The sequence below is a fragment of the Egretta garzetta genome, unplaced genomic scaffold (assembly GCF_000687185.1).
Source record: "Egretta garzetta isolate BGI_Z169 unplaced genomic scaffold, ASM68718v1 scaffold230, whole genome shotgun sequence".
In the NCBI taxonomy this organism is placed as follows: Eukaryota; Metazoa; Chordata; class Aves; order Pelecaniformes; family Ardeidae; genus Egretta; species Egretta garzetta.
In genome coordinates this window covers 1953058-1968699 of record NW_009258281.1, presented here as the reverse complement: position 1 = coordinate 1968699, position 15642 = coordinate 1953058, and the positions used below count along the sequence as shown (strand labels likewise).

The window sequence follows — 15642 nt, the reverse complement described above, 5'->3', positions numbered from 1 at the left end:
AAAATGAGAGTATAGACAAAAAATATACTAGGGCAGAGAGATATGGCATTTAAATGAATCCACAAATGAGGGGATTTATTGACATGATGCTGTTTATTTTGTGGGGTTTATTTATTCATTTATTTATTTTGAAAACAGATATTCATTTTTATTTATTTATTTTTGTAGGTTAAATCTGCTACAAAAAAGATTGCAAATGCCTTTGCCATCTCTGGTCCATTCAACATTCAGTTTTTGGTGCGAGGCAACGATGTGCTGGTAAGAGCTCTTGTAACTGTTGAAGGAAGTCAGCCTCTGCTTTGAATAGCTAGATGCATGATTCCTGCAGTCCCTATTATGGAAACTCTGTGGCAGTAACAGCTGTGGGTTTCTAACCTGCCTTGTCTGACAGCGTGTGGCTCACCTGTGCCTTCCCTGGTCATGAAGCTCTCCCTGTCTGTGTGGGAGAGAGCATCCTCCCCTACCTACACAGTGCAGCCACTGAGGGTGAAGTGAGTCTGGTTGCGTTGTCTGTCAGCTCTAACTTTATTTTCTTGTGGACTGTCATCCTTCCCAAAATTGTCAGTTTCGAATATGATGGACAGCACTGGGACCTGTGCCTCATCCTATGAACTGAATATCACTACTTTTAGATCTCTGATATACTCTCTCACCTTTAGCTATTTCAGTCACTAAAATAAGCCTTCCAAGTCATTGGAAAGAAAGCAAGACAATTTAAGTGTTTAAGTCTTTAATATAAGCCTTTAAGATGGTTATCTAAATAGCATGGTCTTAGTAGCTATCAGTAACAGAAGTACAGCAGATGTCTGATCCTTTATGGGTAACAGTTGGCTTTCTGTTGCTAGTGGAAGAAACTCAGAGGAATGTGAGCAGAGTATGACTGAGGAAATGGTGAATGGAAAGAAAACCTGACATGGTATAGAAGAGATGCATTATTGGTGAAAGATCCTGTTTGGGCTATTAGTTGAGAAAAATGTACTTACTGTTCTTCACCTTTCTTCTGTTTCACACAGTTATTCTGAAACTCTACAGAGGGACAGAATGGAGTTTTTCCTTCCTTGCTTTCCCTCAGCTGTGCTTCCCTTTTCTCTGGATAACCCCTCTTTTCCATTCTATCTTAACTTACCTGTTCTTGTCCCCCTTCACTTCCCCTTCATTCTCACTTACAGCAATTCTTCTTTTGCTATTGATCTCCATGGTAGCTCCTCAGCAGGATGCAGAACTTCTTTGTTTCCTGCTTGAGTCACTGAATGACTTCACATGCAGATGACAAAAGTTGATAAGGGTATCCCATTCGTTCACGAAGTGCTGTTACCATGGAAAAAGTACAAGGTAGGCTTCTAAAGGTTGTACCTAATGCCTGTGCACGAGTTTCCATGCCTCTTGCACATTAACTTAGGGTATAGTACAACATGTTTTCTGAAGTTCTAATTTTCAGGCAATAGAAATGAAAATCAGTTGCAGAACACTGGACTCCTTGTATCTCAAGTTAGCCACTACCCACCCCTCATCACTATTTCTGTGGCTCTTATTTGGCAGTCTGAAGAGCATCTCTGCCAAGAGGAATAAGGACTGATTCCCAGAAGTGTGAATCAATCTATTTCTTCACTGCACGGTGCCTGACCCTGGTATTTCTCCTTTTTAATCCCATCAGGTGATAGAGTGCAATTTGCGGGCTTCACGCTCCTTCCCTTTTGTATCAAAGACTCTGGGTGTGGACTTCATCGATGTAGCCACAAAAGTGATGATTGGAAAGGAGGTTAACGAGTCATCCCTCCCCACACTGGAGCATCCCATTATTCCCTCCAAATACGTTGGGATTAAGGTATCGTTTCCAAGAGAACACCAAAAAACCCCACAACGAACCAGCACCTAGCGCGTTAACAGGCAATTAGTACTTTAATGCTCAGAGGGAACAATTTACTCATTGGCCAAAGGCCAAATTGACCTTTTGCAGTTTCTGTTGAGATAACATATGTTGGGAATTTCAGAGAAAAATCAAAGGAAAATTATCCAGTGATTATTAACAAAATCAATCTCCCTTTATTTCTTATTTCTAACCTGCTCTAAATTATGTTTATGAAGTGCATAATAAATATGCACTTGCAGAATTGAACACTGAAGTTCAGACTATTTCATAATACTATCTTATATATGTGTGGACATGTACAAACTTGCCCCATAGATTTTATTTTCAGGATTTGAGGCATGGGCTGTTGGAGGCCTGGAGTCCCTTTATATGCACCACCAGTTAAAATGGGGGTGAAAGTCTTGGATCCTTTGATTTCAGTGGGGCCAAGATTTTACTTTTCATTATTACTAAGATTATATAGCACCCAGGATACCAAAGTGTACTGTAAATATTTTTGAATGCTTAGCGGACGAAAAAAATTAATTGAAGTTTCTAATCACAAAAATCTAGAACAGCAGTGCAGAAAATACAATGTATAATGAGAATTATTCATACAGAAACTTTCAAGCTTTAATAGCTTCCACGCCAAGTGAAAATTGAGGAAACTGAAAACGCCTAACATCTTTCTACTAACAAAATGTTCAAACCTATTAAAATGCAAACCAAATATGTGGCCCAAGCCAGGTTATTGGCAAGCCAGTCAGTCTAGAAGTAGCTTACATTTTGTTTTGATGCCCCAAGTAGGCATTATCTGAAATTCTAATCTGAGACTTTTTTTTTTTTGTGAGTCTTATTTATTTTTATAAATTTCTATTATTTAGACCTGGGCCTTCTGCACTGTTGTTAGCTAAACTGTCAAGAATTTTGTCTCTCCTGGGAATGTTGGCTACAGAGCAGAAAACCCAACTTCACTACAAAGCCCTTTATACTGCTTGTGTTCTGTGTGGATTTGTCAAATACAGAAACCTGCTAATACCTTTGGAAATTATAAACTTTGAAACTTTTTTCCGTTAAACCCAGTTGTCATTATTCATGCATTTTATTGCTAGGAATATTTTCATGGAAATGGAATTTTGTTTTTCCAGCAGTTCTTAAGTGCTCTAAAAAGAGAATATGAAAGTCTTTCCTTCTTTCTCAACATAGTTGCTCCTTTGTGGATTCAGAATCTCACTGTTTTAGCTTTAGTGACTGAAATATTGTCTTGCCATATTTGCTTGCAGTGATGCAAGTATCAAGGCCTGACTAAGATTAAATCCTGGGTAGAGCATGACTGACTAAGTTTCAAATAGGATTTATTTGCAGTACCAGAGTCTGCCCCTGCTGACACATTTTCATGTTCATGGCAGACAAAAGTTAGGGAGCTGGTGGACGGCTTCTGTTGCTTGTTACCCTTCAAGACAATATGTGCATAATAATAAAAATAATAGTCCACCTTGACTGCCATATCGCAGCTTGAGACTGTAGAGTTGGCCACTGTAAAAATTTTCTCTTTACTTATAGAAGCAAAACTGATCTAAAAGTCACCAAGACACACAACATTTATTGAGAAACCTTTCACAATTTCTGCTGTCACATTTTAGTTGGTCATTGTTAGGTGTCACAGAACAGCAGCTGTCTTGTCTGCAATGTTACCCTCAGAGACTTCCAAGAACAGAATTATGTCTTTGGATTTAAAAATAGATTCTTTTTTAAGCAGCAAGGATGCTGCCTTTATGCAAATGCCACTAGTAGTTTAAGATGGAAAGAAGCCCTGGAGGAAATCATTCCTTAGCAGAAAATTCTTGATTTGTTCCATGTTTGCTACACGGTCATTGATTCTCTAATAGAGGGTTTCTTTCTGTCCTCCTGCCTCCTCCCCCCCTTTTTTTAAAGGCCAAATCAGACAAGAGAACTCGGAGACTGCAGTGTCCTAAGTTCTCAGATAATCTTAATAATCAGGGGAATTCATGCAAAAGATCAAAAAAAAATTAGGGGTGTGTATTTTGGAGGGGAGAGGGAAAACCTGAAAATCATTTGCAAAGTTTCATCTGGTTTACACCAAAAGAGCGTATTCTTGTGGAAAGGGTTGGTCACTGTGAATGAAAAATTTCTGTTGGAGAACAGTTTTCTCAGGAAAACCAGCTGGCTTCAGATAGTCTTTCCTTGTTCATGAATTAGATGTTTCACAGCCTTTCTGTTTTAAAATATGTCCTAAAAATGATAGTGGGCTACCACAGATTAGAAATCTACCATCAGAATGTGAGCAGGACTGCAAGAGTTAGAAGGATGATTTATTGGTGAAATACGTGTTTATTTGTTCCAATCTGTCATCAAGATGCTGGGGGAACTCATTTGCCAAGCACTCCTTTGCTTATCAGCCTTGACCAGTGCTTTTTGGGGGATTAATTCATGTCTGTCTCTTTCTGTCACTTCCAAGTGTAGCTGGATTTTTTTTTTTTTTAAATGATCCATTCAATTTTCATTCTCTTTCTCCGTCCCCGCCTCTTTCTTTCACCAGGCCCCAGTGTTCTCCTGGTCCCGGCTGAGAGATGCTGACCCTGTTCTGCGATGTGAAATGGCCTCTACTGGAGAGGTATCTTTTAGATTTGCTTTTTTTTTCTTAAGCCAAGTTGCCTTTAAATATCATGAATCTTTGAAAGTGGTCTTATTACTGTCTGAATCATGATGGCATGTGTAGCTTCTTCAGAAAATTGAAAACATCTTTCTTATCTGTAAACACACATTGTCTTGGAAAACCTAGTTTATTCAGCCACTGGATGTCCCTCTTTACCTGCATGCCAGCTCCCTGAATTGGACCTGGTTAGTGTGACAGCCTGAAATGAGTTTATCTGAGAGCTGTCGGGTTCTGGGCGGTTCTCCAGGCGTCAGTCCGTTTTATGAATCACCTGCTTCTAGACATACAAGTGCTTACAGCTTTCAAACCCCCAAGTCGACACATGCCAGAATAATGATATCGAGACTCCCAAGTCATGAGCGTTTGGTCTTGGAACGTGCTAGTTACTTAAAGGCAACAAATATGCGTGGTGATATTTTTGTTGTTGCCTGGTAACCATCAAGGCATGTCCTGAGGTGCAAAAGGCGAGAAAGAGTGAATAAAATGTGATGGCTGACTGTTGGTAGGGTGAGGGGGAGACTGGGCTACATGACCCACTCTTTCTACAGCAAGGCTGTGAGGTGCTTCTGAAATGCGTCTCTGGTTTACACTTAGCACGCTGTAAAGGCACAAAGCTGTTCCTCTTCCTGCATAGGCTCAGCACTGATGGGACCCCTCACCCCTCAAGGGGAACAGGTTTCCATCTACATAATTTGAAGAGATATTTACTCATCTAGAACAAAAAGGTTTGTTTATGAGTTATTGCTGAGCTGGCAATAGCTTCTGTAAATATACCCAAGCTATCTTTCAACTCGCTTGCTCTGTTACTTCTAGAAAAGAGTTGCGATGGCAAGAGACTTATTCTGGGCTAGAAAGCCCACTTGGGAGGTGATTAAATACTGAGGCAATTAGATTAGGCTTAACTCTGCTCTACCATAGCTGGGCAGGTGGCAGAGCCTGGGCTGCTTCATTCGATGTGCGCTTGAGTATGTCTACATGAGCCATTTTCATTAGGAAAGACTTATCATTTTAGTATGAAAAAGCACTACACCCAGATACATGGTAAGAACAGTCTTAGGTCTCCTACATCTCTCCAGAATTACCTTATTGTGCTTTTTATAATGTGTGGAAAACAGTATTGCAGAAGATTTCCTTTCAACATAGTTAATGGGCAGAAAAAAGCCAAGTGACTTCCATGATTTCCTTATTTTCAGAACAAAATTGACAACACAGACACCCCCTGCCCAAGAAAAAAAAAAGGAATCAAAATGTAACTAAGGGCAAGAATTATTTTTCTGAGTTTTATGTGGAGTTAGAGATTACCTTGGTCATAAGGGAGGGATTATTAACTTTTATGAGTTGAAAAGATCCATATTCACAAATGCCATCAAATATGACAGTTATGAAGGTCTTTCTTATGAGTGAAGTAAGGATAATAACTTGCTTCGGGTAAAATGCTCAATTACTCCTCAAAGACATCTTTCACACACACGGCTTGATTTGGGCTTGAATTTGTCACATCTATCTGGCAGAGATGTATTTCGCTGGGAGTTGTGATCCCACAACAGTAGAAGACACAGCGTTGGGGGTCCCTTGGAGTGTTGTGGCTGTTTTGACCATGCCATAATGATAAACCTCTCCCAGCAGGCTGGAAACCCCTGGTCCAAGCCTACAAGGCAGGGGGCTGTCCACCACCCTAGGAAGTCCAGGACACATATAATCCCTCAGCCAGATACACTGTAGAACAGACTGCATACTCAAGGTTGAGTTTTTAAAGAAAAGCTGAGATACAAGTTGTCATGATTTTTTTTTATCCCTTCCCTTGTGGGATTTTTGTTTGGTTGGTTGTTCTTTTTTATACTTCAGAGGATCTGGCAAATCATAATTTGTTCTTCCTCTTACATGAAATACTGGTTTCTGCTCACCATGGTAACAGTGAGACCATGAATGTGAGGGCTCACTCTGTAATGGGAAGGACCATGAGAGGAAAATGGGAGAGCAATTCTCAATCAGCCCCTTTATTTCATCTGTATGTGTGTGTAGTTTTGTGATTTCAGAGAGGAAAATCTGTGACAGTTTCTGCTTCTGACTGTTTTTCAACAACTGTAGGGTTGTCCAGAAAAAGTGAGGGTTGTTTTGATTCTTTTTTTCTTCTCTAACTTTCACAAAAGCTCATGCATTCCTTTTTTTTTCTCATCAGAATTCCAAATTTTGATAAGGAACACAGTTCAGTTCTATAGAACATCATTACTGTAGGACAGTCTGTAAGAAACTGAGCTATACAGGCAGTTCTGAATCATGGATACTGCTAAATGATTTTTATCAATTTCTTTATTGTTTTTGTTTACATAAAATAAATTATTATGAAGTGGCAGGATTGCTTTGTTGTTTTCCTAAGTACATACCAACATTTTACTTGAATTTCATACATCTGTGGAGTTTTAATGGAAAAGCATCTTTATATACCATGGTTTATGTTCACAAGAAATGCCAGAAGTACATGACAGCACAAGTGCTGTCTTACCCCAGTTTGCAGTGTACACACAGAGAAACATGCCTGCAAGCAGAACACTCACTGGTATTTAACCATTATATAATGTTAAACAATTTGCAGTGCACTCACAAACACTGGAGCAGAGGCTATGTACAGCATTCCCATAACTCAGCAGAATCAATTGTTGTTACTCCTTGGTGTGCTGTTCGAAACTAAAGTGTTGCTTATTCCTTCATTATTGCTTCATTAAAATTATGAGATTTGTCTGCAATGATTTTCTGATTTATTCCCCCACCCCCGCCTGCACACTCCATGCAAAAGCAGTCTGATTCTGTGTGAAGAAGTGAAAAGAGCCTATTTAAAAATTGTATTCCTGTTTCTTTTTAAAGCAATGGTTTTGGGTTGGTTTTGGTTTTTTCCCCTTATGCCACTGCCTTTATGCCTTTTCCCAGGTCGCATGCTTTGGGGAGGATGTGTACTCTGCCTTCCAGAAGGCTATGCTTGCCACAGGGTTTACATTTCCTAAGGAAGGAATTTTGATTGGAATCCAGGTGAGTCTGAAAAAAATCAAAGATGAGAAAGGACTGACACAGAGGAACTCAGTAACTGTTGCCTTGTTTCCATTGATGTGTATTTATGGCTTAAATGTTTCTCTGCAGTCCATCTTGAAGTGCAGTAAGACAGTGAGGAACAAACACCATGGAGAGATCTTTACTGGTTTCGCTGGAGCTGGCCTTTTTTTTTTCCCTCTGGCTTCTGATAGTTTCTACTGAGAGCTGCAGAAGTTTTCTGGGGGCAAACCCCCAGAATTGCTGCAAGCAGAGGCCTGGGGTTGAATAGTTAGAAGCCACCTTCCTGCAGGGAAAAAAGCCCCTAGATGATCAGTTCAGAGAAACGTCCCACCTAGAACTCAGAGCCTGCTCATTAATCCCACACAAGTGGGAGCCCCTGGGATGCTACTTTCCAAACTCCCTTCAACTGTACAGAAAGTTTAAATGGTGTCATTATGGGAAAGTCCTCTAGTGCAATGGCTTCTGCAAACAGCCTTTACATGAAGGAGTTCCCAATGGGTTTGCCTTAGGAACAGCGCTGCACCATTCACAGTTCTGTATCAGTAAGGAGGATGTGCATTTCAGGATGAAAAGGTAGCTAGGCAGAAAAGCAAAAAGTGTTGGTTCTTTATCACGGGATAGTTACCAACTGCAGGAGGTCAGATACACTTGTAAACTTTCAGATGTGCGTGTGTATGTTCCTCCAAAAAAGCCCGGATATTTCCACTGTAACTAGAACATTCTTGGGCCCCATAAAGACAACTGATTGCCTCCTGCCATTTCCCTATTGTGCTTGTAATAAGCTTATGCCCTACCTGATGGCATAAAGCCAATAAAACAAAAAAGTAGAATAGATGGATTTTTTCTTTCAGACAACTGGGGTGTGAAAAATGTGTTGGGCTGTCTGTGCCAGCAGAGGATGTGAAGGAAGTGTGTGAAAAGTGGCCAGAAAGGAACATGACTTCTGCTAACACAGATTACTGCTTAGTGCTTAAATATACACACATCTATGGATTGAAGCTGTTGCTCTAAGTTACCTCAAATTAGCAGAAAAGTCTTTGCTTGCTACCTAGATAAAGTTTAAAAGTTCAGTATGAAACTCTGGGCAGTTGGTACTGTATGTCTACTGTATATCTGATCACTGCTGATTTTAAAACAGCATTTAAAAAAGGGAAAAAGACAAGCCAGGAGAATAAAAAAGGAGAGAGTCCAGTGTTTAAAATTTAAGCCTATTTTCTTGGTAGCAGCTAAAAGGGAACAGGAAGCAAAGAGTAATTTTAGCTATAGAAAGCATTTATGTAGGTTCTGTGTCAGTATCTGTTAAACTGAGCCAAATGTTCTTTGTACAAAGGTCTTAAGAAAAAAAAGAAGGACAAAAAAAAGATAAAACAACTGCAAAAGTTCAACCCCCCCAAACCTTTTAAAAGTAACAAGATTCTGTCCTTTTTAATGAGTGGTTTATGGTTCATTTTCTTGCAAAAGAAACTTGAAAACAACAGATCAATCACTTAAAGGTCTCTCTTCATCTCAGCATATTTCTTATATAATTAAACTCCAGAATAAGAAGTGTAAAGTTAATGCTGAGAACCACGTATTGCTCCCTCACCACTCTTGGAGTTTGTCACCTACCTACTTTTCAGTGGTCTGTTTTGAAATCCACCAGGTCTGCAGGCAGAGAGGGGAAATAAAGCCTTGTAAGAAGGGAAGGTTGAAATCCTGACCTAGACCTGACATATAGACTGTGTGGTCTTACCTGAGTATGGCAGGCTGGCGGAAAGGGGAGCCCTTCACTGCAGAGAGAAGAGGCACGAGGAAGGACCGAGGCACAAAGTGGGCTGTGAACATGAGCAGCATTGTTCTCATTTTAATCACAAACATGAAGTCATGTACCTCAAACTAGCAAAGTTGTCAGTGTATCCTCAGAGGGGAAATACAGGCTCAGAAGGACAGATACCAGAACTCTTCCCTTCTCTGTGATCACTTAATGCTTAAATGTCATTGCTGTGAGGGGGTGACGGGGTGGAGGTCCCTCCCCGGGCAGAGGCCTCTGGCTTTCAAACTGTGGGATGGTTTCTGCAGGCTGTTCTGGTGCACTCGGGGCTGATTCTTGTCAGGAGCACGTACACCAGCCCACTTGGTTGTCTCTGAGGAAGGTGCTATGTTTTATCTGCAGTGGTTGGTGAACTCAAAACATAACCAGCTTTCAGAGGCTTCATTGCTTCATGATTAGCTGCTTGCTCTGGTTTTCAGACTGGATCTATAGGTCTTGCAAAGAGACAAGTAAGAAGCTAAGTGGTGGTGAATTCTGCTTCCCTCAAAAGTGTCTAGGCTTAAAATATTTAGGTTACTCAGTATCCTGCACCTTTATGTTATTGCTATTAATTATATTGAAGTGAGAGGAAGCTGCCTTCTTGAGGGTGAAAGGCAAGTTGATGTAGTTAGCAATAGTAGAGAGGGAGATCATAATTTTCTTGCAAATGTTTCCACTCAGGGGTGTTTTGCAAATCAAGAGTCAAATGGCTGTGCTGCGATCTGCAGTCCAAACAGTCCCAATACACCCAGGTAATGAACCCAGCCTTGCAGAGGGGCTTCCATGTTGGAGTACTTAACAGGTTGCAGTTCCAGCAGTAATCCTACTAGGGCCAGGCAGAAATGTTGCTAACAAACTAATCATCCTCAAGGTCAAACAGGTGAGCGCTCCTTGACATCTGTGGGACAGCACAAGGCAGGTTGGGGAGCCAGCTGGGACAGTGAGCTTGCTGGATTGTCCTTCAGTTGTGAGCACTCCCTGACATTGTGCAGGTTGAGGTTTCCCAGGATTTTAAAGGCCTGATGCTTTCCCAGGGTGAATGGAGTGTGGCTTTCTTGTTAGACAAATAAATCTCTGCCAGTTTATGCAAGCTGATAGTCTGACCTCTTTTCTTTTCACAATTCGGAGAAATCTATGATGCTGAAACCCTGAGTCTGCCATTAAATAATTTATATTTTACGCAAGAGGAGTTGAAAAGCTCATTTTATTTTCTTTCCTGATTGGGCTATTCAGTGATATCTCTGGGATGGAGTGCATCTGTCTTACATCTGTGCTGGTGACCACGAGATGCGGAAAGCATTGATGGAGTATTTTATTTTTAAATCCCAGCACTCCAAGTCTGTTGTTTCAAGGTAACCTTCTGCCTTGGTTCCTTGCATACCAGAATTCTTGCATGCTCTACAGTGGATTTGGATATAGAATTCAAGATTATCACAGGAGATGAGCTGGCTTTGTTTTGAGATGGATTGTAGTGAGAACTGGTGTAGCTGTATTGAATTAACTGAGGATTGTAGCCCTTTACAAATAGCAAGGCATGCTAGCAAACATGAGAGAGAGGTTATAAGAAATAGAACTTTTCTGATAAAGGAAAAATAATACAATTCTCCTACAATAAATATCTTCCACTAAATAAATCTGCTTGTACTTTTCACCTTTAGTAACTAATGCTTTCTTACACAGGTTCTTTCAGCCAGCTTGTAAATCTGAGGCTGCTCCGATGCAAGCTGACAGCTGTAATTTCTTTTCATGGAGAGGCTGTTTTATGTGTCACAAGTGTTCAGTACATGTTTGATAGAAGTTTATAATACTGTTGTGAACGCCAACCCCCCTGACCAGAAGGCAGAACCATTCTCTCTGACTGGGAAGCTGCCAACCCTGTCACATTGTATATTTATATTTTCCAGTTAGTCTACAGAATGAGATGGCTTTCAGAATGAGGTTCTTTCCAGAGTGCTCGAAAAAAACCACTGTTGACTCCTTCTCTTCGTAGGAAATCGTTCACCCTTCAGAATATTGCTTTCTCACCCATAAAGGTTAAGCCATCAATAGCTCCAGCAGGGAGAGGGAGCTTGCAATAATCTTACTTGTAAATGGCCTGACCAGGCTAAGGTTAAAAGCAAGGTTTGGCCTGCCTTGGCAGTGAGAAGGGCATGTGTTGCATCTGGTCTTTGCATTGCTGTACCCTCCAGAAGAAAGTTACACTGGGATCAAATTTTTCATCTGTTGCTCTGAAATGGCTTGTTCAAGTGCAGATGTCTACAGGGGGTAGTCTTTATTTCTCCTAAATTATGTTGGATCTATGGGTGCTTTATGAGAGTGTCTTTCAAAGGTGCTCTAAGTACCTGGGCATTCACATCCTCATGGGAATAGAATGTCCCGGTCTCCTGAGGGGTTTTTTGTTTTCCATTTCTGTATGCCCACGGGAGTTAGAAATGAACTCACACATACACAGGCTTCATGTGAATTGCAAACAAAGCACCCAAAGGCAGCCCAAAGCCTGTCCATATTTGTTATTTGCCAGAAGAGAAGGCCAAATGTTTGACCAATGATTGAAAAGATGTATAATTCAGAGCAGAGGAGACTCTAGTTGGTGGATTTGAGAAGGCAACTGCCCAGATATTTAATATGCAGTAGTAAATCTTCTGTAGCTGCAGTCAAAGTTAGTATGGGAACACTTACCCTGGTGTTGCAACAAAATGTGTCTTAGCTGGGAGTGACTTGAGCTTCAGGATCCAGACAGTTTTCTTGGAACAGCACTGTAAATGCATGTTTAGACGTGTCTGCCTCCACACACAAACACACTCTCAGCACATAAAAGTGTATTTGACTCTTAGCAGAGTGTGGAGGAGCCCCGTGTTGCTCAACAAAATACTGTTTCTAAATCCTAGCGTTAATGCTGTATCTAATAAATTCCTTTTTCAGAAGTCCTTCCGCTCCAGATTCCTGAGCGTAGCAGAAGTACTGCATGAGGAAGGTTTCAAGGTAGGTGGTTTCAGTTCTTTAAAGCTAGAGAGTTTTCAAAATATGAAATGTACTCAGCCTGCTGCAGGAATGAAGAACTTTGGAGTTTATTAGGAGACAGAGAAAAAAGGAAGTTTTCAAAGTACAAGAGGGATTTTTAGCTGAGTCATCCATAAAAACAGAAAGCATCGCCCAGCTAAAAGTTTTCATGATTGTTTAATTGAACAAACAGGACTGAGTCATGAGGGCAAGAACATCCCTGGTTCTGCTATCAGCCTGCAGCCAGGATGTTGCATTATAAACTCCAAGAAACAAAATGCCAGGTGTCGTGTAAGACAGGAGGGGAAGAAAGGGAAACCTTTTATATGGAGAAGGTCTTTACAGTGCTTCATCTTCAGTGATATTCATAAGCTGTGGACATATAAAATTTGTGGTGTTTACATCCCTCTTGTAACTCTCTTGCATTTTGCATCCCTAACCCTACTGAAAGGTAACTATCAACATGGCCGCAGAAGATTGGCGAGAACTTTTTAATATTAAGTACTGTTTTCCTCAGTGTCATTAGTGTAACTACTGGATTTATAGTTCTGCCTTTCAAAACTTAGTGCTAGACAAAAAAAAATAAATTGTAAGTGATTGAACTTAAGCCCTATTGAAAGTCAGAGGAATTTAGGTTTTCCTAAGCCACTTAACTGCTTGTGGATGTGTTACTACCATTCATGGACTATCATCCATCAGCAAACCACAGATAACAGAAAGCTGGGAAAGTCATGCTGTTCTCTGTGTGTGTCTCTGTATGGAGAGACACCCTTGTGATGAAAAATGCCCTCAAAAGTCAGCTCTGACAATCAGGCTGTGTGTTGGGTCAGACCCACATGAGTTAAATCAAAACTTCCGGTATTATGAAGCACAGAGTAAGTAACCTTTTTTTACTTCAATAGCTTTATGCCACAGAAGCAACCTCGGACTGGCTCAATGCTAATGGTATCCCAGCAAGTTCTGTGGCATGGCCAACTCAGGAAAGCCAGAGTCTGAGCCTGCCATCAGTCAGGAGGTAAGAGCAATACTCACCTTGTCGAATTTGTGTTAACATCCAGGATAGCAAATACAAGAGGCAAATTGCTGGCCCTGTTGAGATCAATGATAGTTATTTAATGGGACTTCAGATTCAATCCAAAAGTTTTTTGTCTGATTCTGTCAGGAATTGCCACAGCAGGGAGGTTTCAGCTTAATTAATGAACATCTCATTGAACAGTCCTATTTAATACGGCTTGGATGTATTGCTCCATGTTACATTTTCATGCAAGGGTACGTGGGATCTGAATATTTAGCCTTTAATGACAGTCAGTCATGCCTTTACCAGAGTTGTGCTGAGCTGCATATTGCTTTGCATCACTGAATAGAACAGAAATAAAGCCCAAATTCCTGAGTCACAGCTTAGTGCCTTAACCCCTCAACCTTCCTTTCTTGGGATGTAAAACTACACTCAAATGAAAATTTTCAGTGTTGTTTACCTGCATGCCTGTGCTATTCATCACAGATTTTCATTAAGCAAGACACATTGTGATACCGTCTTGTGCATTGTCTCTTCAGGCTGGTAAGGGATGGGAAAATAGATCTGGTGATTAACCTGCCTAACAGCAACACCAAGTTTGTCCATGGTAATTATGTGATCCGGAGGATGGCTATTGACAGTGGAATTGCTCTGCTCACTAATTTCCAGGTACTTCCCATGTTGTCCTTTCTCCTCTTAGTCATAAGAGCCTTCAGAGCTTTCAAGCACTTGTGACCTTAGATTCCAGTGTGTCTGGACCCTCATTATCTCTGACAAATAATAATGTTCCTGAAAATCACAGCAACACAATTGTTTGGATCTATTTTCTTTTTGCCACTATACAAAATAACATTGCTCTAAGTAAAACAAACAAAAAAAAGAAGATCTTGAGTCCTGTACTGCAGCTGAAGTTGTTGCTGTATCACTTTCATTTCAGAGCAAACTTCTTGCACAGGATTGCCTGTAACGTGTTTAAATTATGCGTGGGAACAGTTTTTTAGCGGGAAGTTTTTCCAGTATTGTTCTTAAACCTTACAGCAGGATGTAGCTGGGCTTTCTCGTAAGATCCTTGGGGCAATCCAGTTCCAAAGTACCATCCAAGTGGAATTGCTGCCTGTCCTGTTGTAGTCCCCAATTGCCGGTCATTATGTGTTTGTAGCTCCTGACAAACCCCTTTCACATACTGATAGGTGAAGAGATATTTGGTAATGCAAAGTGGGACTCCTGCTGCCAGCAGTACCTTGACTTCCTTTGCAAGTGGCTTCAACTGTCACAAAAGAGCCTCATCTGGCTCTTGTTAAGCACAGCAGCCAAATTCCTGTTGATTTCCGTGGGCACTGACATGGAACCCAGTGGCTTGAACTGGTGTCCAGCTGTGCAAAATCTTCTGCTGTGATTGGAGTGAGTGGAGAGCAGAGAGAATGCCAGGGTGTAAGTTCATAGACAGGATAATGCCAAACATGATTAGCAGGAATAGGAAATTGAAGACCCATCCTTTGCCTGCTAGAGAAACACACACTGACAACCAGAACAGGGGTCCCCATCCAAAATTTATTACCACACCTGCTCGATGCATTTCATTGAACCCTTTTGATTGTACAGTTTTAATCTCTCAGTCTGAGAGAGGAAAGCAGCCCTTTGTTCTCTTAAAGGCTTGGGCTATAGAGGGAACCAACAGCTCTCATGGGACAGAGCTGTCTTGCTGAAGAAGCCCAGCACCTCTACGTGTCTCCAGCTGGACAGGCAGGCTCCAGAGGGCTGGAGCCAACACCCATGCACAGTTGCCTTGAAATTGGCATTGATTTGGATGGACTTAAGGACTGGATCAGCATAGCATAGTTTCAGGGTGACAGTGTAGAAGTGTGGAGCCTGCTTTATTACTCAGCCTTCTGCAGAAGGCTTTGCAACGCTCAGTACTCCTCTGCTTTATATTGACAGGTGACAAAGCTTTTTGCTGAAGCTGTCAAATATTCTGGGAAATTGGACTCCAGGAGTCTCTTCCACTACAGACAATTTGACAATGGAAACACTGCGTAGAAGAACTACCTCCAACCTGCAATCTTACTGCTTCTGGCACCACAAAAGAGAAGGGATCTTGCCTAGATCATCCACCTAACCATATTTCCATGTATTTTATAGCATCTGCAGTGATTGTTTTTTCCAGCTTGCACAAACTAATTCCTAGCCAATACTTCTGATGGCTCATTGGAAAGCTGTCCTCTCCCCTGCTTCTCCACCATCTTCTCCCCATTTCCACACAGGATCAA

At 41.1% G+C, this 15642-nt stretch overlaps 1 protein-coding gene across 1 annotated transcript in view; it reads left to right on the top strand.

Annotated features, from left to right (window-relative positions):
* CPS1 (carbamoyl-phosphate synthase 1) overlaps positions 1-15412 on the top strand; it is a 93678-nt gene extending 78266 nt beyond the window's left edge. Inside the window, exons 31-38 of the mRNA XM_035891962.1 lie at positions 169-258; positions 1655-1825; positions 4410-4484; positions 7452-7550; positions 12283-12342; positions 13263-13375; positions 13915-14044; positions 15314-15412. Of these exons, the coding sequence (XP_035747855.1) occupies positions 169-258; positions 1655-1825; positions 4410-4484; positions 7452-7550; positions 12283-12342; positions 13263-13375; positions 13915-14044; positions 15314-15412 (837 nt within the window). The remainder of the gene's footprint in view (positions 1-168; positions 259-1654; positions 1826-4409; positions 4485-7451; positions 7551-12282; positions 12343-13262; positions 13376-13914; positions 14045-15313) is intronic.
* Positions 15413-15642: the final 230 nt, after the last annotated feature.